At 43.6% G+C, this 23293-nt stretch overlaps 1 protein-coding gene across 1 annotated transcript; it reads left to right on the top strand.

The window, feature by feature from the left end:
* Position 1: 1 nt before the first annotated feature.
* On the top strand, positions 2 to 13699 carry LOC117446822 (serine/threonine-protein kinase 35-like). Its single transcript, XM_034083276.2, has 3 exons — positions 2 to 1103; positions 1978 to 2714; positions 11483 to 13699. The coding sequence occupies exons 1-2, from the start codon at positions 617 to 619 to the stop codon at positions 2676 to 2678; spliced, it is 1188 nt and encodes a 395-aa protein (XP_033939167.1). The 5' UTR covers positions 2 to 616; the 3' UTR covers positions 2679 to 2714; positions 11483 to 13699.
* The last annotated feature ends 9594 nt before the right edge of the window (positions 13700 to 23293 follow it).

Genomic DNA, 23293 nt, shown 5'->3' with positions numbered 1-23293 from the left:
CACGTCACTGTCACTAGTATGTATTTATACATACTAGGGCTGTACCCGAATATGTGTTCGTTGGAGTACTATTCGGGTTTCAATGTCGTTATTCGGATATTCGTTTTGTTTGTTTTTCCCTCGTTTTTTTCCAAATTGAATTTATTGTCCGAATATTCGGACAAAGTAAAGATTGAAGTTTATGTTTAGCACCCCCCGAAGAGGCTCAAGCTCTTACGTTGAGTCTGGAGTTCCAATACATTCGGACATTTGGCCGTGTAAAATGTCCTCTTGGGTTGTAATGGCTCCAAGTGGAATACATCAAGGATTCATAAAAAGTATTATACATAGGGCACTATAAACACACAAACCTAAAGGGACCTTTGGGGCTCAATAAAACAACTCTGAAATTGCAGCGTAATGCCAACGTATTCGATATTTCAGGTCTTATTTTGAAGGTCTTCACCGGAAGGTCTGTTTTTTTCTTCTCACTTCTCCGTCACTTCCTCTCTTCTTCCTTTAACCTCCACAGCTGAGCAGCTCTCTCCTGTTTCCTTTGAGGGACATCATGGCTAGTGCTGCTGTTGACAATATGTCGACTCTTTTATACTTAATGTTTACATCGTAAAGGCTTCGTATGGATACTGTTGGTGGAGATAACTGGCGGAGACGCACGAGGAGCGCGCGAGCCTGCTCCAAGCCAACCAGAGCGCGAGCTGACGAGTCCAATGTGCTGCGGTGTCTGAGCGTGGGGAACACGGAAGAAGGCCATGACATGGAGGAGGACATCGGCCTCAAGCAGGACAGTCTGGAGGGACGAGTCATGTCGCCCCGCTACAGCCTGCTGCGGGAGGTGGGCAGGGGCACCTACGGCGTGGTGTTTGAAGCGGTGGCCCGGAGGTCCGGGGCCAAAGTGGCCGTGAAGAAGCTGAGATGCGATGCGCCGGAAAACGTGGAGCTCGCCTTGCAGGAGTTCTGGGCCCTGGCAAGCCTGGAGAAACGGCATGAAAACGTGGTGCAGCTGGAAGAGTGTGTGCTGCAGAGGAACGGCATGGCCCAGAAGATGAGTCACGGGAACAAACGGTCCAAACAGTATCTGCGTCTGGTGGAGACTTCTCTGAAAGGTGAGGCTTCTTACATTACAGTGAGCTGTGGGAAGAATGTGCTGCCTTCAGTTTAGAATGGAAGGTAATGACATTACCTTAATACTTCCGAAACTAACCTAAGCTGTAATGGTATAAGGGTTACATTTAAAATCGCAAGTTGTGTTTATTGCAGTTCTGAATCTTACCCTGCAGGAGATTGTTGTTGTCGCCATGACATAGTCGTTGGGGGTTGGGTAGTTTTGAGAGAGCTCTCACTAAAATGGAGTCCGCTGTGTTGGCTGTTCAGAGGTGTTTTACACTTTCCTCCCATAGTTTTCATTTTGTGTTCTCATGCTGGTTCCCTTATGCGTATATTGCAAGTTGTGTGGCCTCTGTGTGAAGATATACCTCCTTTAAATGATGTGATCTGTTCACATCAAATAAACAAATACCAGTATTGTTTTAGTATAAGTATACATCCCATGAATATTGGGTCCACATCAGTAATATTACAGTGGCTCAACAGTTTTAGTTTGTAACTCTTGCTGGCACATTTGCTGCAAATCAAAATACACCAAAGCATGTTGGAGATGTAGAGATACCAATAAATATAACTACACATTAATAACCTCTTCAAGAAACACCCTGTAGTAGAATACAGTGAATGAAAACGTTACGTTCCAAAAGTTAGGGTGCACAATACCCATTCATTCTTTGAAATGATGCAAATACAGGTGCATGTAAAACACAAATATATCTAATACACCTGTAGCCGATGGTCAAATGTATTTTCTAAATGTAAATCATTTATCTGTATTTTCATTTATTCTCTTTTTTACTTGACACACTTCGCTATTTGTAGTAGTGTGCATCAATGTGAAATGATGAAATGACTGAGTCGCATGTGTTGCAGGTGAGCGAGTGCTCGGTCCTCCAGAGGAGCCGTGCTACCTCTGGTTCGTCATGGAGTTCTGTGAAGGCGGCGACCTCAACCAGTTCATCCTGTCCCGGAGGCCCAACCCGCTAACCAACAACAGCTTTATGCTCCAGCTGACCAGCGCCGTTGCTTTCTTGCATGAAAACAACATTGTCCACAGAGACCTCAAACCTGACAACATCCTCATCTCAGAGAGATCAGGGACTCCAGTTCTCAAGGTGGCCGACTTTGGCCTGAGTAAAGTCTGCGCTGGTATAGGAAACACAAACGTTGGCGAAGACAAGAACAAAAACATTAACGTGAACAAGTTCTGGTTGTCCTCTGCGTGCGGCTCAGACTTCTTCATGGCTCCAGAGGTGTGGGAGGGCCACTACACGGCCAAGGCTGACATATTTGCCCTAGGCATCATCATCTGGGCCATGTTGGAAAGAATTACCTTCATTGATGCCGAGTCTAAGCGGGAGCTGCTGGGTACCTATGTGAGGCAGGGAGTGGACATTGTGCCGGTGGGTGAGGCACTGCTAGAGAATCCAAAGATGGTACTGAACATCCCACAGAAACGCAGGTCGTGCATGTCTGACGGAGTGAGGAAGCTGCTGCAGGAAATGCTCGCCGTCAACCCTCAGGACCGGCCCGATGCGGTCCAGCTGCAGACCCGAATGGACCAGGTCACCTAGGTGTGCTGCGTGACCTTCAACCTGATAGATTTACAGGTACTTATACTTATGCCTCTTCATATGATTACGTTATGAATTATTTTAGCTTTTCACCTTTTTATTGTGCTGTGTGTTCTGCTATCTGCCAGATGATGATGATGAATAACTGCCCCTCCATTTACGTTTTGAAATAATGTTAGTATATAGTTCTGTGACTAAAGATCTGAAATACTGTCCCTAACATATAATATAACTCTTTATGTTCTCATCTAATAGCAAATATAGATCGAAACACTTTTTTTGATCAATTTGAAACTCCTATAACCACTATGTAGAGTGCATTAAAGCCATTCTTCTCCCAGGGTAACTTGGACCCCATTTACACGCAAACGAACCGAATACGATATCAAAAAAGTCTTCCGTTCACACGAGACCGCTCGAAAGCGCTGGAGACATTGTAGTACATATGCCGGGCCTGTAAGTGGCGCTGTACTTCCGCACGAGACCGCTGGAGACGCTGTAGTACATATGCCGGGCCTGTAAGTGGCGCCACAAAAGCAGCGAAGAAGACCCTTCTGTTTATACCCGCGGTGTATTTAGCAACATGTTGTTCATGTAATTCTCCATGTCCACTTGTCGTGTTTCCGTTACGGCCTCGTGTGAACGAACGGGCTATACGAAAGAGAAAAGTAGCGGATACAACTGTTTGCGTTCTCGTGTAAACAGCACCTTATTATTTCCCTGATAATGCTACAATGTAAACAAAAAATCTGTGTTGAATTTGTCAGGAGGAAAGCTTAGTTCTATTAGCTTGTGTTCAAGTTCCATTCAGTAAAAATGCCTTTTAGCCCCGAGTCAATTATAGCATTATCCTCATGCCAAGTGCAATCTCATAAAAACATTCTTTTAGTGTTTTTTACCGTGGTATCCAACACAAGTAGATGTGTCTAGCATATGCCAGTGTTTTCCCTATATACAAATAGCAGCAGTGCAGCTATTTATTAGAATCTGGTGCTAGCTGTGCTAACGGATATAAGAAGTAGATCTTTTTGTGGAGGAGAGCTCTCCTGTCAGACTGAGAGGCTCAGTGAGGTAAAGAGTGTTTAGATAGTTCATTTTAGTCGAAGTTATCTCAGTGGGTCTCAAACAAATGTGTTTCCAAATTATGTAAACACATATTTCCAAGGCACTCCTTTATAATTATTAGGATAAATAAAAACAGGTTTGAAATCATTCCAATGTATACTATAGGACAGTAAACCAAAAATATCGTTTAAAGTTGGAGAGATACAAAAATATGCATAAATAAATGTTAACTGGTAAAATTAGATGAAAACAACAAAAATAAAATAAGTTACATTTATTTGTTAATGGCTATGGTAGGTTATTGGTTATGTTCACATACTTATTTGATTATTAAAATGTAAACTGATCTTTTTCATATGGGTATTTAGAGTTGTACCCCCTAGATCACGTCTCTAGTAATGTGTGCTCAAAGTGCACCAGATTGCAGCATTTTACTTTAAAATGTTCAAAAAAATCTTCTCGGGGGGGCACAACCCCGGACCCCCCTAGAGGTTGTGACGTCCACCCCCCAATTAAAACATGTCCATACAATACTGATTACATTTGAAGCCATTTTGACGTATATTACCTATGTCAATAAGTTTATGTTTTTGTAGCGTATGTGTCTTTTGTAGAGATTTTTCATTTATTCTTTATATATAAAATCTCGCCTAGGGCAGCAAATTGGCTAGAACCGGCCCTGGTACTAGGCTTCAAGAGCCTTTCCTGTGCTGGCACACAGATAGAAACAAATTGGCGGTGCGCACTTCGCACATGCACACACGCGCTCACATTATGCTGGGTCCATGTGCCTTAGCACCGCTGCTGTGACTCCATCCTAGGGGAAACACTGTATACAGTAGAGACTCAACCATTCGCCTAATGTTCCCACCAACGTCTTTACTCAACTACTTACAGGAAATGTTGTCTAAGTTAGAGCATGCTTTTGGTGTTGGCTGAAGTTCCGGGTTGTATGAAGTTCCTGCTATGGATTCAAGATGTCAGGGACTAATGTAAACTTGATATTGACTTAGGTAGCATTTGTCAGGAGACTAATACTCCACATCTATGTCAGATTATTTTAGTCCTCGGGTCTGTTTTGATGGCTGGCAGTCAGTTTCAGTTTGAGGTGTTGATGAAGTGAATGTTAACAGTGAGGGTGGGGTTTGTTTAGTGTCTTGCCCATAACACGTTTTGTAACTTTAGTGACCGCCCTCAGTATATGTGCTCTTGTACTGTCTTATGCAACCAAAGCCTCAGCCGGCCCCTGGCCTGGGGGCCACACATCCTTCAGCACACAGATGCCTGTGTTTTTAAGAGGTTGAGTAACATGCCCTGGCTGCCCCTGGTGTGTTCTACATGGAGAGTTAATGTTAGTATATGATGGTTTGCTGTTAGTTGTCCATCAACTGAGCTACCAGAATGTCTTTCTTATGTAGAAGACATTATATCATACCGTTTGTCTTTGTTTGTTCTTACGTCATGTGCCTTGCCCTGTGGGGGATGGGTAGTGCAGATTATGTGAGCATGGAGGCGGTAGGAGCTGCAAACATCCAGCTGACCTGCCGCTCCCTCTGCTCACTCTCACTTTCACCAGCTCAAATGACATTTTGCCACCGGTCTGCAGTTTGTGGCCTTTATTCTTTTAGTTACATGACATAAGGTTTATATTTGTTTGTTAGAGTAAAAACACTTACGATTGTACCTACAGGCTGGTGTTGTGTCTCAGAATACCTTTATTTGTGCCACAGGGGGGGGGGGGGGGGGTGTGTACGTTGTATCTGCCCTCTTAATCAAGTGATATTGTATGTGATTGTAATTACTTACAAAAATAGGGAAAAACTAAGTAGATTTGATTGGCAATCTCAAAGATCAAATGTGCTCTGACATATTAACCGTGTGTGTGTGTGTGTGGATATCTAACCACACACACGCACACAGAGAGCATTGTGATTTAAATGCTATCCCATTAACCGGACCATACCAGGAGGTCTGGCTCACGTTGAGAACAGACCCCAGTTGTGTGTAAATGCGAGAAAAGAATCCTCTTAGCATGTTCACCAACCAGCACTCTCAGGAGCCAGCAAGAAGCTGCCTTCACTAAGGTGGAAAAGTAAAGCCCATGCAGCAGCATTCTTTTTCCTCACATGCAACGCACCACGTTCCTGAAAAGTCGGCCAGTTATGTTCATCCGGTTTACAAAGTGAGATTCAACCCAAACTACAGAACAGAGATTCCCAGAACTCTAAATCAGGGCAAGCATAATGTCCGGTAATCTGATTTCTTTACATTACTTAATAATAATATCAATAGTATGCAGTGTCAAAACCTTTATTTATTTTTTAAATAAAAGTAATTTACTGTATTTTTATGGTATTTACACTTAAAAAAACAAGAAAGGTCTGTAAAATATATATATTTTTTTTTTACAGTGTAGTGTGAGCGCAGTATGTGTATGCAGTATGCGAGTCAAAATAGTTGATTGGGAAAACCTTGAGTTAACCTAGCCCTGCGTGTTGCTTTGGCTGCCTCCACATTCATTTAGCTAGGCATATCATTGTGTGCCATTTCCTACCAAAGGGTGAAAGCAATACAATACCAAAAAAGGAGGTCATTGTATCTGGAGAGACACGTCTTGTTTAGTGTTTGTCAGAGATGCACCCATCGTTTGGCTGCCCAAACATTAGGTTCATCTGTCAGCTGATCATCATCACGATCAGTCCAGTATATCTGCAAGTCAAATTCACACACGTATGATCAGAAAACAGCTTTTGTTTCTGCCTACCACAGACTCAACCCTCAACATTCAAATGATATTCATATGCTAGGGTTCAGGGAGAAAATGTATTTGTGATTTAGGTCAGCTCTTAGGTATTAGAATGTGTCTTCTACATTCTGGAACTATTTTATATAGTGTGAAAAACATGGACAGAGGCACTCCAGATCATATTATTACCCAACAGCCTTGTTAGCACAACAGACTGTGATCTGGTACGTTTCTGTGGCTTCGTTTTAAGACCAAGATGCTACATAAAGTGACATGTCAGCTCTGGCCATTAAAGCTGGCTGTCTCTATGGGCTGCAGGATAAGTCAGTTATGTAACGGTGTGCGTGCGGAAAATCTATGACGGCATAGCTGGGCACACACGCGGTATCCAAGTGAAGCCAAGCGGCTGCACATCTCTAACACAGCAGTCCCTCTCATGGTGCTGCAGGAACACAGAGACTGCCCCTGCATCCTCTCTGCTGCACGCTCACGAGGAGCCTTAAAACAGGGCTTTTTACACTGTCACACGTATATCTGTGTGGATGTGAGCTGGAGTGCAGGACCTCCCAGGCTACAGCCAGCACACACCCCCCCTCCCCCCCTTTGATTGACAGCAGGCCTGTGACCTCTATAGCGAGACGAAGTCCCTCAATGGGACCTTATTTGGGCAAAAGTATGTATTGAAATCAATGGAGAGAGAAAACGTATCTTTCGATCCCGTTTGAATTGTGCCACACACGATGTTTGTCAATCTTGAAAAATCATTTCCATGTCAAAGAAGTTACAGTTTGTCTTAAAGCTGTTGAAATATAAGACTATGAAAAATATGCAACTAGAAAGACTATAAATCCCAGAATCCCGGTCCCGCATGCTGGCTCTTATGAACCGACTAACTCCCCTTGTGTGTGTACAGCTCTCAACGTGCCCAGACTTGGAGTGATTTTCACCTCTTTTAATACTTTTCGCCTCATTCTGACAGAAAGAAGTGAAATGTTTCAACGTGACGGCCGTCCTGGTGTGTGGTGCGAGACGGGAGATGTAGTTCATTGAGCTGTTTCACACAAAAAAAGCGTTACTTCTCAGTTTTACGACACATATCTTTGGACTTTTTTGTATTACTCTTTCCGAAATAAGGTCCCATGGAGGTCCCCCGGAAAGGTGTGTGTGTCTTTAAGCTACTGCAACCTTCACTCGCTCATTGCTGCACAGCAGTGTTGTAGTCAAGTCACCAATTCACGAGTCCAAGTCACCCTCGAGTCACCACTCTTCGAGTCCGAGTCCAAGTCCGAGTCACCAAGGGAGAGTCGTAGTCGAGTCCGAGTCCAAGTCCGAGTCACCCAAGGAGTGTCCAAGTCGAGTCCGAGTCCGAGTCATCATTACCTGTGTTCGAGTCCAATTCCGAGTCACTTAAGAAGAGTCCAAGTCAAGTCCGAGTCACAAGTCTTCATGTATTAATCTTCATGGATATATGTTTTGAAATGTAGCTGCTCCTCTACATTGCTGTTATCCTGTCTATTGAACTGCTGTGAAGCGACTTTGGCTACAATTCTTGTAATAGGTGCTATACAAATATAAAGCTTATTTCTAATATTAATATTATTATTATTATATATAAATAAACTATATTTAAAATGAGTTACCTTTTAGAGAAGTGATTATATTTGTATGCCAATATTTTCCTATGGTAAAGTTTTCGTTTTGCACTTTTAGTTTGATAGTAATAAGATGGGGACTCTTATTTTGAAGGAACTTTTACGGGTTAAATCAGTTTACCGATAAAGATTTATCCCCAGAAAGCACATGGCTACATTCTGCATGTTAAGTAGCCATGTGCTTTCGTTACCGGCTGAATCTTTATTTATTGATTAGATCACGTTACTCTGATGATAGTGTTCAAGACAGCCTATATGTCTGAACTCGATCCTTAGAGTGATGTGTTACGGAGCCTTCTCTTCTATATTGTTTCCACATAACGAGCATTTTGCTCTTTTCCAATGTGGAAGCAGAATGTGTGAAAGCATACAGCACGATGCGGGGTGTGTCTGTAGACATCTCTAGACTGGAATAGCGGGGCCCAGTACGTGAACTCGCCATACAGGATAGAGGACATCAGACTCCAGAGAAAATGTGCTCGAGTCCGAGTCCAAGTCGGAGCGTCAATGTACGAGTCGAGTCCGAGTCATCGTGGGGGGGGGGGGAATTCACGAGTCCGAGTCCAAGTCATCCTGTGCGAGAATTCACGAGTCCAAGTCCGAGTCGCGTCAATCAGTGCGCGAGTCCGAGTCGCGTCACGAGTCCCGAAAATCGGCACTCAAGTCCGAGTCCAGGACTCGAGTACTGCATCTCTGCTGCACAGTAAGAGTTTCACATTGGTGGAATGTGAGTACGGTCTCTATGCCACACACATTGGCTCAATGTGTTTGATCAAATACCTCGATTGGTACATTTTCTAGGTTTTTTTGTTATACAAATAATTATTGGGAATCTGCATAAATAAGTGGGTAAGGCAGATAATGGAATAGCTAGAACTGTAATTTTCTAAAATCACTTTACTGTAACGTAGCCTTAAACACCAACTTACTCAAGATGCTTGAAGATTGAACAATGTCTAAAACTCCCCTCTCATACAGTATTGTTATAATAATATATAGTTCGTAGTAGGGTTGTAACGATACCAAAAACTCACAGTACGATAATATCGCGATAACAAGTCCACGGTACGGTATTTATCGCGATATTGAATAATAAAGGGGGGAAGAAATTCTTTTTTTTTTTCAATAACAATTTTTTTTACTCGGAAAATGTTTCTTTATTACATAATAGATCTGATTTGTACAGCATTTTAGTAGGATAGCAGTATTTTAAAGTGTCAAAAACAAAGTGACAGTAACAGACTGGAACAAGAAAACCAGTGTTTTTGTACCTACTAGTACTACCAAACAAAGTAGGCATTTTATTTGTGCCACTGCATCTCACAAATAAACAAGGACATTTAATAATCAGACCCTGCAATAAAATAAATCAAGTTTCACTTTAGTTTTTCAAGTAACTCAACTCAAACTCACGAGTCACTCACTCAGCATCATCAGACGGGTTTTTAGGAATATGAGAATGTCCACATGTCCAGGTATTTAGAAGCTGGGATGTTTGGGCGTTTACAATATCCCCTGCTCTGGAAAAAACTCTCTCGCTTGGTACTGATGTTGCTGGGACAGCAGTGGTCGCGTTAACTGAATATTTTATTTAACACTGACGGAAAAATCTGAAAGCAGTCTCAGATTAGAACAAACTCGGAACAGCGCCAACGTTTCCCCGCAGCGAGGCTCTGGTGTTATGCCGTGTTATGCATGCCCTCCAAAAGGAAATGATATAGTTTCCAAACCGTACTTTGCCGAACAGATCAACACATGTCTGGGAGGTTTTGCTTTACGCTGTGTGCGCTCCCGCGAGGTGCATGCACGCACGGCATAACACCGCTTTTTGGTATTGGTAAACCTTCCATTCAATTTCTAGGTGGGGTAACCACTAGGGGTGTTGAAAATAATCGTTTCTACGATGCATTGCGATGCGGAGGTGGACGATTCGGTATCGATACAGTGACGGAAGATAATCGGTTATAGAGTAGTAACGTTGCTTCCTGATTTTCCGGCCGCGGCTTTACTATAACGTTTTTTTTCTGTCACTTTAATATTAAATCGGTCGGTGACGCAGAGATCAGGGAACATACGTGACAGCGGCACAGCAACACCGAACACGGAGCAGTCTGCTTTATCCACCAACACAAGAACACCAGTCCAGAACCAGCAGCAGAAGGACCCGCTCTGAATCACTCCGTGTCGCTGCGGCTCAGAGACACAGACAGGGATTTATGTTTTTCAAAAATAATCGCGTTACAATCATGTCAGGTTTTTGGTGGATTTAATTAAGTCTTGGATTGCTGAGTATGAATGCCCTCTAGCAATTTATCAGACGATATATACGTGTGTAAAGTTTGTGAAGGCAGGAGGAAAAAAGCTTCCGCGATCACCGTCTCCTCTCCGTTCCTCCAAGCCCCGCCCCCTCCTGAAAATAATGAGTGACAGGCTGATAGTGACCCGATAGAAACTTTATTATTCACTTAATCACTGAGATATAATGAAGCTAACTTAATCTCATACATTCATGGGATTTATGTAATAGTGAGACAGAGAATGTGAGTGTGCACCCACATGCACTATTTTAGTTGTTATATGCTGTTGTAAATCCTCCTGTTGTCTGCTGTGTTCAGACTCACGTCCTGTGTGTGATGCCTCATTCAGGACATTCAGTGTCCTTTCTTAACAGAAGACCGTGGCTAGAAGCTGCAGCTCGACTGCAGGAGCATTAGCTTTTTGTTTTTGAGGATGGAACAACTTCACACACGGAGGCTAGACCTATACAATTCATTTATTTTGGTTTATAAATTAATGTCAAGACATTTATGTTATTGATTTCTGAAGCACTTTCTAAATAATAAAAAGAGAGTTCATATGTATTTACTGCATGTATGCGTTGATGAAAAATAAGCCATGTGCAGTAATATAGAAAATTGAGGATGCAACGCATTGGTATGAATCGGGATGCACCGGGATATCGAACCGAATCGAATCGTGAGACCAGTGAAGATGCATGGCCCTAGTAACTATTCATCTGGTCTGAGAATAGTGATCATTTCTTAGAGCCCAGTTCATACGGCTGATTCAGTTGAGATTCAGTTGAAATGGAGCAAAACGTTTCTTTTTGTACAGAACCAGAAGGAGCTTGTAGTCTTCTGGTATGTCATGACAATCCTCCGTTGATTGGTTATTTCTTGTAAACGTGTTGACATTTTGAGTTTAGTGCTTGATACTTGTTCCAGAGGTGTTAACAGTATCCCAGACACAGTTCTGAGTGCTAAAGGCGACCCATGGACGCTCTGTAAACTGAGATGTGTTGCTGTTGTTGATCCACTTTACTTTCTTCTTTCCCTCCGCAGACGTTCTACGGGAGCTGCTCACTGTTCAACCTGAAGACTGTGAAGAGAAGCTGAAGTTTGGATGCTAAAATGGGATTTGTGTTTTCTTTGAACTTGTTTACAGTGTGATCATCTGCCAATGCTGAGAGAGAATGTTTGTCTTGTCCGAAAGTGATAATAAAGCAGGAAATAATGAAGATGTGGGGAAATTCCCGTTGGATAACAAGTTGGAGACTCTAAATGTAAGCTTCAGTGCCGGACTACTTGATGTGCAGGTGTTCACAGTGTGGGTATTCTCCATGTGTCGGGTTTTCTAATCATATTAAATGAACACACCGGGACATTAGATTCACAATACTGCTAGAACCATGTCACTTCCTGTGGGGGTGTTTCTGTTATTGTGTCCAACACTTCAGTGAAGGCTGGTCTCATGCCAGATGTTGCTGACACTTAGGATTGTCTCGCACATGCTTACCCGCCGTATGGTGGTTTATTTCCTCATAACAATACATTAGTACATGTCATTGTCATGTGACGCCCTCTGAGAAACCACCGCTTCACGGTCTGGCAGAACTAGAAAGGCCATAACGGCCCTTCTGTTGCGGTTTACTCCACACATCTGTTGGTTAACATGGACACTACATTGGACTCATGGTTCGCTATTAGGTGTGGGTGAGTGTGTGTATATATATTTATATATTTAAATATGTAGATATATACACATCTCTCAAATATAGCCACTATTTATATTCCTCTGTTTGAGAGTTTTGGCTAATCTAGTGAGTGAAATACTTGCAAAGAGCCTGTGAGTTGGAAGCATGTGACATCCATTGGTTCACAGCATTGCCTGAAAGTCTTGCAGTGAGTCACCTTGGTATACTTTTGAAAAGTCCTCGTAAAAAAACCCATCCCATTTTGCCCGCGGGCGAATCTGAATGTGTGCAGCTTCCACACGACTAGCTACCATGATTTCAGAGATCAGGTTATTTCTCATTTGGATGCTCCTCGAGTTCCTTTGTAATCTCATGGTTTAAACCTACGGTGCCTTGCATTTGCTAGTCAGGTCACATGTGGCTCACAGACGTACAGCCGTCATATTGTTGTATTCTTCTGCAGTCCAAATGCATCATTAATGATGTATACTCTAAATAATTTGGTTTCTAACCACAAGAAAAATATGGATTTCCAAGTTTCCCATGTGTTCATTTGACAGAAGACGATATAAGTTTTCTTATTTTATCGGCCATTGATTCGTTGTGTAAATGACTATTAAAGGGAACTGAAGATTGAATGTTGATTTGAAGGTGCCAGTAATGTTAAAGCAGCTAAATGATGTCACCCTTAGTTTCTTTCTTGAGGAATAATCACACTTAATTGAAGTGTTGCTAAATTCAGTGAGAGCTGTTTTTGAGATGCGATTGGTTGAAGTCTCGGATCGGTTTGGAACCCGGTGAATCACAGCTGAATATTGTCACCCCCCCTAAAACCAAACGTCTGAAGACACGTGTTGAACCCTGACTCTACCTCGTTGTCTTCACGGAGCCATCGTTTCATGTTCCATTCGTCAGTCTGAGAGGACCGGTTAGATTCCCGGAGGAGGGTCAGTTTCCCCTGATTGTGAATGCATCACAAAGTCTGTAATAAGTGACTCAGCTTTTGACTGCTTCATTTGTGCTGATGCATTGTGAGAAATTGGTTTACATTCATTCAAATGTTTACACAACTTCAGCTCAACACTTCATAATGTCCGTTGGGTACGTTGTGCATTATGTGAACAATGTCCTTCTGTCCCATCACAGTACCAGCGTCTGGCTGTGCAGGGTATTAATCATCTTGAACTGGAGGGGAGCTAAGGGTCGGGAACTCAGTTCTTTATTCTGATTTCTGAGTTGCTCTTTTACTTTAATTTAGAGGAATGTACGTAAAGAGATTTAAGCAGACCTTGAATATTCCCCGCCTCTGCAGGGCTTCCTCGGGAGAAATGTGTGCAGGAACGCTGTAGTGACTCGTATGCCACTTGTTACACTCTTCTATGCAACTCTGCCTCCCTGATACACTGTGGATTGTTCATCCAGGCCCAGCTGATCGAGTCCTTTCTGTGCTCCGATCAATTGACCCTTTATTTCAACACAATGTGCGGTTCTGGTTGTACAAGTTAGTAAGCTTGATTTCTTTTTTTTTTTTTTATTGCCGAATTTGTACCAAGGCTCTGTTTCAATAAAGGTTGGCAATACCTCATCTGTGTCAATTCTCAACATGTGTATTATCAGGAGATGTGGGAGTGATGAAAATACTGTGCATGTTAGCTGGGTGTGCCCATTCCAGCCCGGCACACATGAACTGGGAACATAGAATAAGTGACAGGTGGCTGATCATTCCTGCAGTGACGCTTTAGGTGTTTACTGACTTGTAGAACTTGATTTACTGCTGCGTTGTGCTCAACGAGGCAATTGGATCAGATGTTAGGCTGCCTGTAGATCCTCACATTGTAGTATGAATACAATCATGAAGCTCAGCTCAAGTTCTTTCAGGAAGGCTGGTTCCCACGCTCTCATTCACAATTCTCCCTCACTCACTCGCCCCTTTCTCATAAGGGAAGGCGCGACTTACCCCAGCTAAACCAATCGGCTGCGTCTTATTCCCCACAGCCAATCACAGCACACCTGGCAAACGTTTAAATCTGCTCTTTCTCTCCTTCACCTCCAGCTTTCACGTCGGCTTCTCCTCCCCCTTAATTCATCGCAGTATGACGGGGTCTAATCTCCAAAACACTACTGTGCATACGGCAATACAAATGTTACCAACTGAAATCTCAGTCTCTCCTGATGAACTGCATTGCAAAGACTGACATTTACATTTTTGCATTTCTGTAAACAAATCATAAAGAGGTCTCTCAAAAATACCCACGAGGCCAACCATTTCTTTTTTGGCAGCTTGAGATTGGGACAATATTTCTGAACTTTACTAAATTGCGAAATCGTTATTGACTTTTTTTGAGGGGCTCCGAACTGATGCTTAAAGATGAAGCATGATAATCAGACGGAAATGAACCCCTCTCTTCTGCCCAATGGCCCTGTACAATGCCATCGACACATATTTTAAAAGCCAGTGACTCTATCTATATGCTCAGTAACACATGCACATCATGTTGCCCCCTGAAAAGCACTGCCCACTTTGGTCCTTTTACTTTAAAGAAACATTTAGTTGTGTATAATAATTCACTTCCTCCCTCGGGACCCCATTAAACACGCACCAAGCGTGAATTGAATTGGTCTGAGTGTTGGCGAGGTTATCAAAACTTTGTCGTTATAGTCAGATTACATTTACCACGAGTTATGTTTCCTCCTGTCCTGTGCAGCTCAGCTCTGCTCTTTGTTTGGGAGCTGAACAACAAGTGGAGTTGACAGGCCGTGATCTGTGTAATTAATCCCTAACAATGGCGCGCTCACCCCCCCGAGAGTTTCCCAGGCCTGAAAGGATGCACAGTTGGAATGTGACAGGGCAAACATTGACCGGCAATCAGCATGAAAAGCAGGATCTGAGCGTTGGTGAGTGTGCAGGGCAGATGTGCAGGGCAGATGTTCAGGGCTGTACCTCAGGAGTCAGGATGGTTCAAACTTCCTCCCCAGCCGGTGGGACCGATGCTTTCTGCACACATTAAACACCACTGACCTTTGGACACAAGGAGTGGGTTTTTGTGGCAACATGCTAAACCCAGAGTGCTGCTGCTGTTATGTACACGGGCGTCACTTCGTTAGAAAAACTGGTTGGGCCACTTTTTAACAATTTCAAAAAACACTCCCCACAAACAATACAGTATATATATACATATATACTTATGATTACAATACTTTCTTTGACAACTAGTGCAGTAACTACGCTGCTGAAAAGTGGGAGCAGCGATAGCTTTAGTACTTTCTATTCAATTATTACTGATATTAAACGTGTCACTGGTCCAAACTACACCATTTGGGTTGGTTCACAGAAATACAAATGTCTTGCAAAGTACTTCCTATGACATTACTCCCCCTCAGACACCTCAGTGTACATAGCATGTAGGACCCCCCCCCCCATATCACGTCTTGAGTAGTTCATCTTTGAGAAGTGAAGCATTCCTTTGATCTGGAATAGATTATCTGCATTTCACCTATTTGTACTGCTTACTTGCTTAATCACACTGAAGACATAAGTGATCAATCACTCATCACTGATCAGAAGTGCTGAGTCATGGTCTCAACCAGGGCCGTCCCTCCCTGCAGGCCGATCATGCAGACTGCGTGGAGCCTCACCTTGCGCAGGGTGCCTCAACTGAGCCGAAAATGCGGCGCGCTTATGCAGCGCCATTAGTGTGGTGTGGCACGGTTTCGCCGCTGCGAGGCTCCACTAGCACCCCCCCGTCGACGCTCACGAAACAGAGGGCCTCATCATATAACTTTGCGTGGGGCCTCATTTTGACCAGGGACGGCCCTGGTCTCACCCCTCGATTCCACCGGGTCCGTCTGCGCCACGGCCTCCTCCGGCGTCATACCCTACCGGGTGCGTTTCAGAAGCATTTCAGAAGCGGAGCGTCTTGCCTGCCGGCTCACAGTTTTTGTTGATTTGGGCATATTTCCTGGACAGGCATAATTATATTATTGAGTCAATAATATAATACATTAACCGTGCTTTACCTGAACCTTATCATGACACTAGAGAGGCAGGATTGTAATTTCCCGTGTTCAGTGAACGCAACAGAGGCAAGACACCATGGTCTGGTGTCTTGCCTCTGTTGCGTTCACTGCGTTCACATGGCCGATTCAACATGTTGAATCGGCCATGCATCGGGTCTGGCAGTCGGACCAAATAATCACTCTGATTGGCTGTTCAGCTAGCAAATCAGTGCATGAGAAGCGAAGCGGAAGTGAGGGACGTAAACAAACGATTTAAGAAGGCACACACAGACTGCTATTCATTTTCATCTCATCATGGCGATCTGGAATGATGCAAACGAAGACCTGCTCATCACCTTGATCCAGGAGAGGCCAGCTCTGTATGATATTACGGAGAAAAGATACTCTTCTTCTTCTCTGTCTTCCGGTTGTTGCCTCTTTTGAATGACGAATACACACTACCGCCGCCTGCTGGTAAGGAGAGTTATTGCCACTCACGCACTGAAGTCGGTGCGGTGTGTTCCCGTGCGACACATGGCCAAAACGCAGGAGAACACGGCCAGGCAACAGCCGACTTCAGCGTCGGCTAGTCCTCTGGTGACTGCTTGGTGTGTCAGGGCCTTTAAGTAGAGAATAACGATCATACACTCAAGTACTAATTGGATTTAACATGATACAAGATATCTTCAGGATGAAAATGGTTTACATCTCGTCATTCCAAATTATGCAATTGCAAGAGTGTTTCGGGAACCTCAGAATGCAAAAGCTCTTAGAGCGTGAAAACCACTGATGTGTGCGCCTTGCATGCAACCAGTGTTACGCATGATGTCCTATGGAGTGCATGCACCCAGAGATGAGCTCTTTCAGGGGAACTGGAAAAAACGGTCAATTTCTCTCACTTCTTCCGGAGTGTTTCAGTGCACAGGACAGGCCGGGAGATATCCAACAGTGTCACCAAGTGGTGAAGTAAGTATACTACATGTATGCATTTACTGTGGTTTGAATAGGCACAACAGATAACATATAAATACATTCAAAACAGATATATGTGCTATTGTCTCTGGAGAGTTTGGAGTTGTATGACCTGAGGAGCAGAGTTTTTCTCAACTGTTCCAAAGTCGGTTGGCTTTGTAGAATGATTTGATTTATTTTTTAGAAAATCTGCTTATCTTATCTGCAAAAAGGAAATACTCAATTACAAATGTTAGGGATTAATTTTGTCTTTACTCCTAAGTGTCAAAGAATAATTCTCCTTACTCCTAAGATATTTGACCTTTCGGCCTGTTGACGTTTTACGACGAAGCCGAAGTCTGTTGTCTGTCTTAAGGAGTAAGGGAACCGTCAGCTATTGCTGTCATGAGTTTTGTGACCGGTCAACTCTCGGTCACAAGAGCCATAGAGTCAGATAAAGTCATTCAGTACCTCCAGGTGTTCACAGATGCCTCTCCCAATATGTGGGTGGACTCCCTGTAAACTGGTTAGAAGGTCAACATTGAGGAGAGGGTGATCAGAATTGACATGGCAACCCACCTGAGCAGGCAGAACTTTCTGCTGCTGTGACTTGTGATATGAATTCTCCGGCCGATGCTCGTAATAAACTGCCAGTGTTTGACATCAGAACTCCTGCTCGTCCCGTGTCTCTCTGAGTCCTGACTCTCCATTGCTACAGAGGTTTCCCTTACAACAAATATCAAAATAAGTATTCAAGCAGGAGGAGTATAATATATATATTTCTACCATTAACTTATACACAGTTTATTATTTGGTGTGCTTCTACAAATTATCCTTGTAACCTTGTAATAACTTTCCTTTCAGGTTAAGTTAAACCCCGAGCCTGTTTTTCAGGTTTCAGGCTCGAAAATGACATTCCCAGAACAAATGACTGTAACTTCACTTCTAAAAGGTTTATATGAATCATTTTTGTTATCAAAGCAAGGTTACATCTGTGAGTTGGATGTAGAAGTGTCAGAATCAATATAGATGTTTCTGTGTCAGAGTAAATTCAGATGGAACATAGCAAAAAAATGTAAATTCCTGTCTCCGCCTAAAGATTCCCATTACTTATAGTGAAGACCAACCTCGAATGATGGGTTAGTAGCCTAAAAGCTTTAGGAATCCAAATTATAACATATAATAAGTACCCTGTATCAAGATTGAGGCAAAACAAGTGACATTTGACCTTTTTAGAGAGGTTTATGAAAATAAAGTCCAGGCGGAATAAGCTTTGGGCACATTTGGGCACATTTGGGCCCATCAGTGCCATTTGACCTTTTTCAGATACCAGACTATAAAAATCATTGTATTACATTGAATAATCACTATAGGTATTCATTCCATTAAAAAAAAAAAAATTAAAAAAATGTAAATAAAAAAAAAGATTCTTAAAAAAATATTAAAAATATTTGTGTGAGTGTGTATAAAAAAAATCAGGGTCCCCGACGGCGGGGACCTTCGGGCTTAACAGGTTAAATGTTTTGAAATATAGAGCCAACAGATGAACCAATATTTCCTGTTTGCACAATTATCATACATGTTGCATAATTTGACCAGGTATCCTCTAAGATTCCAAAATAAACACTAGAATTTGAATGCACCACAGATCCAAACGTGGAAGAGTTTACATGAACCGTTTGATTGATATGTCTTCCATTAGCATTTTTGGTCAGAGAAGTAGGATGCTGAAAGCACATTGGTCATCGTGTTGGACAGGCAGGGAGAGAGGGCTTGTGTTTGAAGGTAAGTGAAGGAAGCTGTCCTCTCTGTGTGTAATGATCTAAACCAACCACCAGGGGCTGACACCACACCATCACTGTTTCTGAAAGTCTCACATCTTCGTCTGCAGGTATTCAGGACCAGGGATGGGAGGGCTACTTGAACATTATATTCTGCTACAATTATTACACACCAGTAGGGTTGCAAAATTCCGGGAATTTCCAAAGATGGAAACTTTCCATGGGAATTAACGGTAAAGTATATTTTAGCATAATCTTGACTAAAACAAACAGATGCCATTCAGATGCCATACACTTGAATATCCATGCCATTCCTCAATCACATGCACATAGCACACGGCTTACTGCATGGCTATTGAGACCACACCCCCTACAGGCACTGTGCATTCCTCCATCACATGCACAGATGATTTCTAGAAGACTGGATCACACTTGAAGCCACACATTTGAGCCTGTGGACCAGTGGCGTAGCCATAGAATCATAATGAAAAGGTCAAATGTGCCTGTAGAAAACGGCTTATGCCACAATAGGATAGCAACAAGTAGTCAAGATGGTCAATTTAGCTTTGGGTGCTGTTGCATAACTGCGGTCACCTCAGCCGTCTCTCGTGTTCGCTTGGTCAAATCAGCAGCTATTCATTTTTGAGTGCGCAATTAATGCGCCTTTACGGTAATCGCTGTACAAGAGTAAAATAATGCATGTTTTTTTCTGCTTTATTTGCAATGCAAGTCATTTGTACCATGGACCTGCACTAGTGGCCGTATCAAAGCCGTGATTGGTCAGATGTCGAATCACTGCAACGGTGTCGGGTTACAGACGTGCTCCCCTTGTCACCTCTCACTCTTGCGTATCAGCGGGGGGTGCACGGAGAAATGCGCACAGCAGCTGAGGCCCTCTGGGCGGGGCCCCCTGCGCAAGGCGGGGCCCCATGCAGCCCGCGTGATTGGCCTGTAGGGAGGGGCGGCCCTGTATGCAAACAAGCTCAGACTTTTTTTCTGCAAGTGCTCACATCAGGTTTTACATGCTCTCGCATTTTGCACCAGATCTACCTTCATACTCTACTAGCTTTGCCTTGAATGCACTAGAGCTGTTCATATACTATATTTATTAATTTACAGTCATTCTTCAGTCAATCCTTCATTGGCTTCCAGTAACTGCTAGAATCCACTTCAAGACAATGGTACTTGCGTACCATGCTGCAAATGGATCTGGCCCTTCCTACATTTGCGGTTTTGGCGCAGTGGTTAGAGCATTGATCATCAGATCAAGGGGCGTTGGTGAACTCCAGTTAGAAACCCGCCTCGGCCGCCATAGCATCAGGCCGTTGTGTCCTTGGGCAAGACACTTTACCCGCATTTGCTCCTGTGGGTAATGTCCACAGTAATGGCTCTTACATGTCTAATATGTGTAATGTGTACTTGTAAAGCGCTGTAAACAGCACCTGTAAAAGTGCTCTAATAAAATCCAGAGTGATCTGATTAGATCAGCTTGATGTACTTTATCAAAAGTAAAAGCAGCCTACTCAATATGCATGATGGGGTCTTTCAAAATATTATATTTTGTATATATTATTATAATATCTTTTTTTATCACTAACAAATACACATGTCAATATGAAGCCAATTTTAGATACTTACAATTAAAATACTGGTTTGTATTTTTGTATATTGCTAGTACAGTACTGCATTCAAAAGTAAACAGAAGAGGAATACACAAAAACCTAATACTATTATCATTATAATATTTGACTCAAGCCTTCCACAAGGTTCCATTCTTGGACCATTACTGTTTTCACTGTACATTAATGAGTTGCCTAATGTATGTCCTGAGTTGAATGTGCAAATGTATGCCAATGATACGGTCATCTTTGTGCATGGGAAAAACACTGAAATGATCTCATCCTGTCTCTCAAGGTTCAAGGTTCTTTATTTGTCATACGAACATAGCTATAGTTATGTCGATGAAAATCTTAGGTCACAGGCTTCTCCAACAGTGCAACATAATAATACAGAAAAACAGAAAAATATAGTGCAAGTAAATATTAAAAAGTAAATACAAAAAGAAAAATAGTTTTAAAAAAGTGAAATAGTGAAATAAGAGTCTATATGCAAGCTATTGGAATGACATATTAGATAAATAATTACTAAGTAGCAGATGAATACGGATGTTGTTTCAACAGTTCAGGTGTCTTATTGCCTGTGGGATGAAATGCTGGGGTACGTATTGTAACCCTTGTTATATTAACACAAACGGAGCCCTCTACTGGACTTTATGGGTACTACCCTCTATGAAAGCATTCACCTACTGAGATTTCTATAGACGTAGCCAGCCCTGGGGCGGGCCTACCTGAATGCGTGCGCATCTCACCGTATAAAAGGAGGCCTCGCCTCCTGACTATCATCCTACACCTCTCTTCAGCGAGCGATATAGGACAGACAGTGCCCTGAGTAGAGGGCTCCGCCTGTGTTAATATGCAAGGGTTACAATACGTAACCCAGCGTTATATCTCTCACAGGCTCCGCCCTCTACTGGACTCTATGGGTACAGTGGGTGGAGCCCTGATGTATACGCGCACTGTCGTCCAACAACATCATTCCACCCTACAGCCCCTGACCGGCTTTTCTGGTCAGCAGCTGCTGTCCCACATTATCCTTTAACCCGGTTGTGACCGAGGACAAATCTGGGCTGCGACTGCGCAGAAAGTGTGCTCAATAAACAGTGCCGGGGGCACTCTGCCCATAGGCAGATGGGGAGCCTGTATGGGCTCACTGTGCACCTACCTCCCTGAGTCCCTAAGGATCACAGGGAGAGCACCAGTGCCCATGCCCCACACTCAAACACTGACCCTGTGCAGAGTGTGTGTGGACTAAAGTGTGGAGGGCTACCCCTCTTCTGCCTCTCGGCAGGAGGAGGGTAGCCGTCCAGCCCTGTAAGGACCAGCGCGCACCTCACCCATCCCGGAACCCCTCAGAGGGCCCGGGAAATGCGCATTACGTCCGGGGAGGGGGTCAGATGCCAACTGAGGAAGAGCCAGACATGTCCAAGAGATAAAACGTTATGAAGGGGCCTGGCGTTGACCAAGACGCCGCTGTGCATATATCCTCCACACTCACACCGTTGAATAAGGCTGTTGATACAGCCACAGCCCGTGTGGAGTGCGCACAAATCCACGTAGGGCAGGCTCTCCCTGCCTGTCCGTAGGCATGTGCAATGCACTCGCAGAGCCAGCCTGCCAGGCATTTCTTGGACAGAGCTTTCCCGATCACCCCGCCCCCGCAGCACACAAACAGCTGTTTGTGCGTCTAAGGGCAGCCGTGCGCTCTACATAACATGCTAGCCCACGCACCGGGCAGAGGAGGTGCAGTTTAGCTTCCCTGGCCCCACCATGGGGGGGGGGAAGACTAAAACCCCCTAACTGAATAGCCCTCGACCTGAACGCACTCCTTAGCAGAGATGGGGTCGTTACTAAAAAAAAGTAATATATTACATATTACATATTACTTTTCTAAAAAGTAATATATTACACTACTTCGTTACTCTCTACATAAAGTAACTCGTTACTTTACTCGCAGGGCCGGCCCGCTCCTCCCTGCAGGCAGATCACGCAGACTGCTAAAGTTTCAAATGTTCTCTTTAGTTCAGTTTCCATTGTCGCATAAGACTGATCCAGATCCTGAATGTTTTCCTATCTGACCGTGGCTGTCCTCTGTCTCCTGCTATCTGACCGTGGCTGTCCTCTGTCTCCTGCTATCTGACCGTGGCTGTCCTCTGTCTCCTGCTATCTGTATTTTGCGCAGTCTATCTCTGCTCACGCTGTTGCGTCGGCGTGTTCTCCTGCGTGTTGGCCATGTGTTGCACTGGAACACAAGACTTCAGCCGAGCACGTACGAACTGCTCATGTGTGAGTGGCAATAACTCTCCTTACCAGCAGGCGGCGGTAGTGTGTATTCGTCATTCAAAAGAGGCAACAACCGGAAAACAGAGAAGAAGAACTACGTGTGTGTGATATAAACAAACAACAAATAGCTGTGCGTTAGCTTCACCTTAGCATGTGTTCTTTGCAGGTGTTTGTTGAGGTTTGATTATGACTGATTTTAGAAAGTAACGAAGTAACGCGTGTCGGGGCAATGTTAGTAACTGTAGTGTGATTACTGGATTATAAAAGTAGCGTGTTACACTACTCCATTACCGACAAAAGTAATATTATTACAGTAATGCGTTACACCCAACTCTGCTCCTTAGGCTCTTGGGCACAAAGGAGGGGTTCGGTCTGAGTCACCCCGAATCAGTCAACAGCTCGGGTGCACCGACAGAGCGGTTAACTCGGACACTCTTTTGGCTGACGTTAAGGCAGTGGTTCTCAAACTTTTTCTGTCATTCCCCACTTTGAACAGGTGGGCCTTTTCAAGCCCCACCTGTTCCTCATCACTCCAATAAAATGGTAGGCCAA

This window comes from Pseudochaenichthys georgianus, chromosome 5 (genome assembly GCF_902827115.2).
Source record: "Pseudochaenichthys georgianus chromosome 5, fPseGeo1.2, whole genome shotgun sequence".
NCBI lineage: Eukaryota > Metazoa > Chordata > Actinopteri > Perciformes > Channichthyidae > Pseudochaenichthys > Pseudochaenichthys georgianus.
This window is presented reverse-complemented; position numbering and strand designations above follow the sequence as displayed.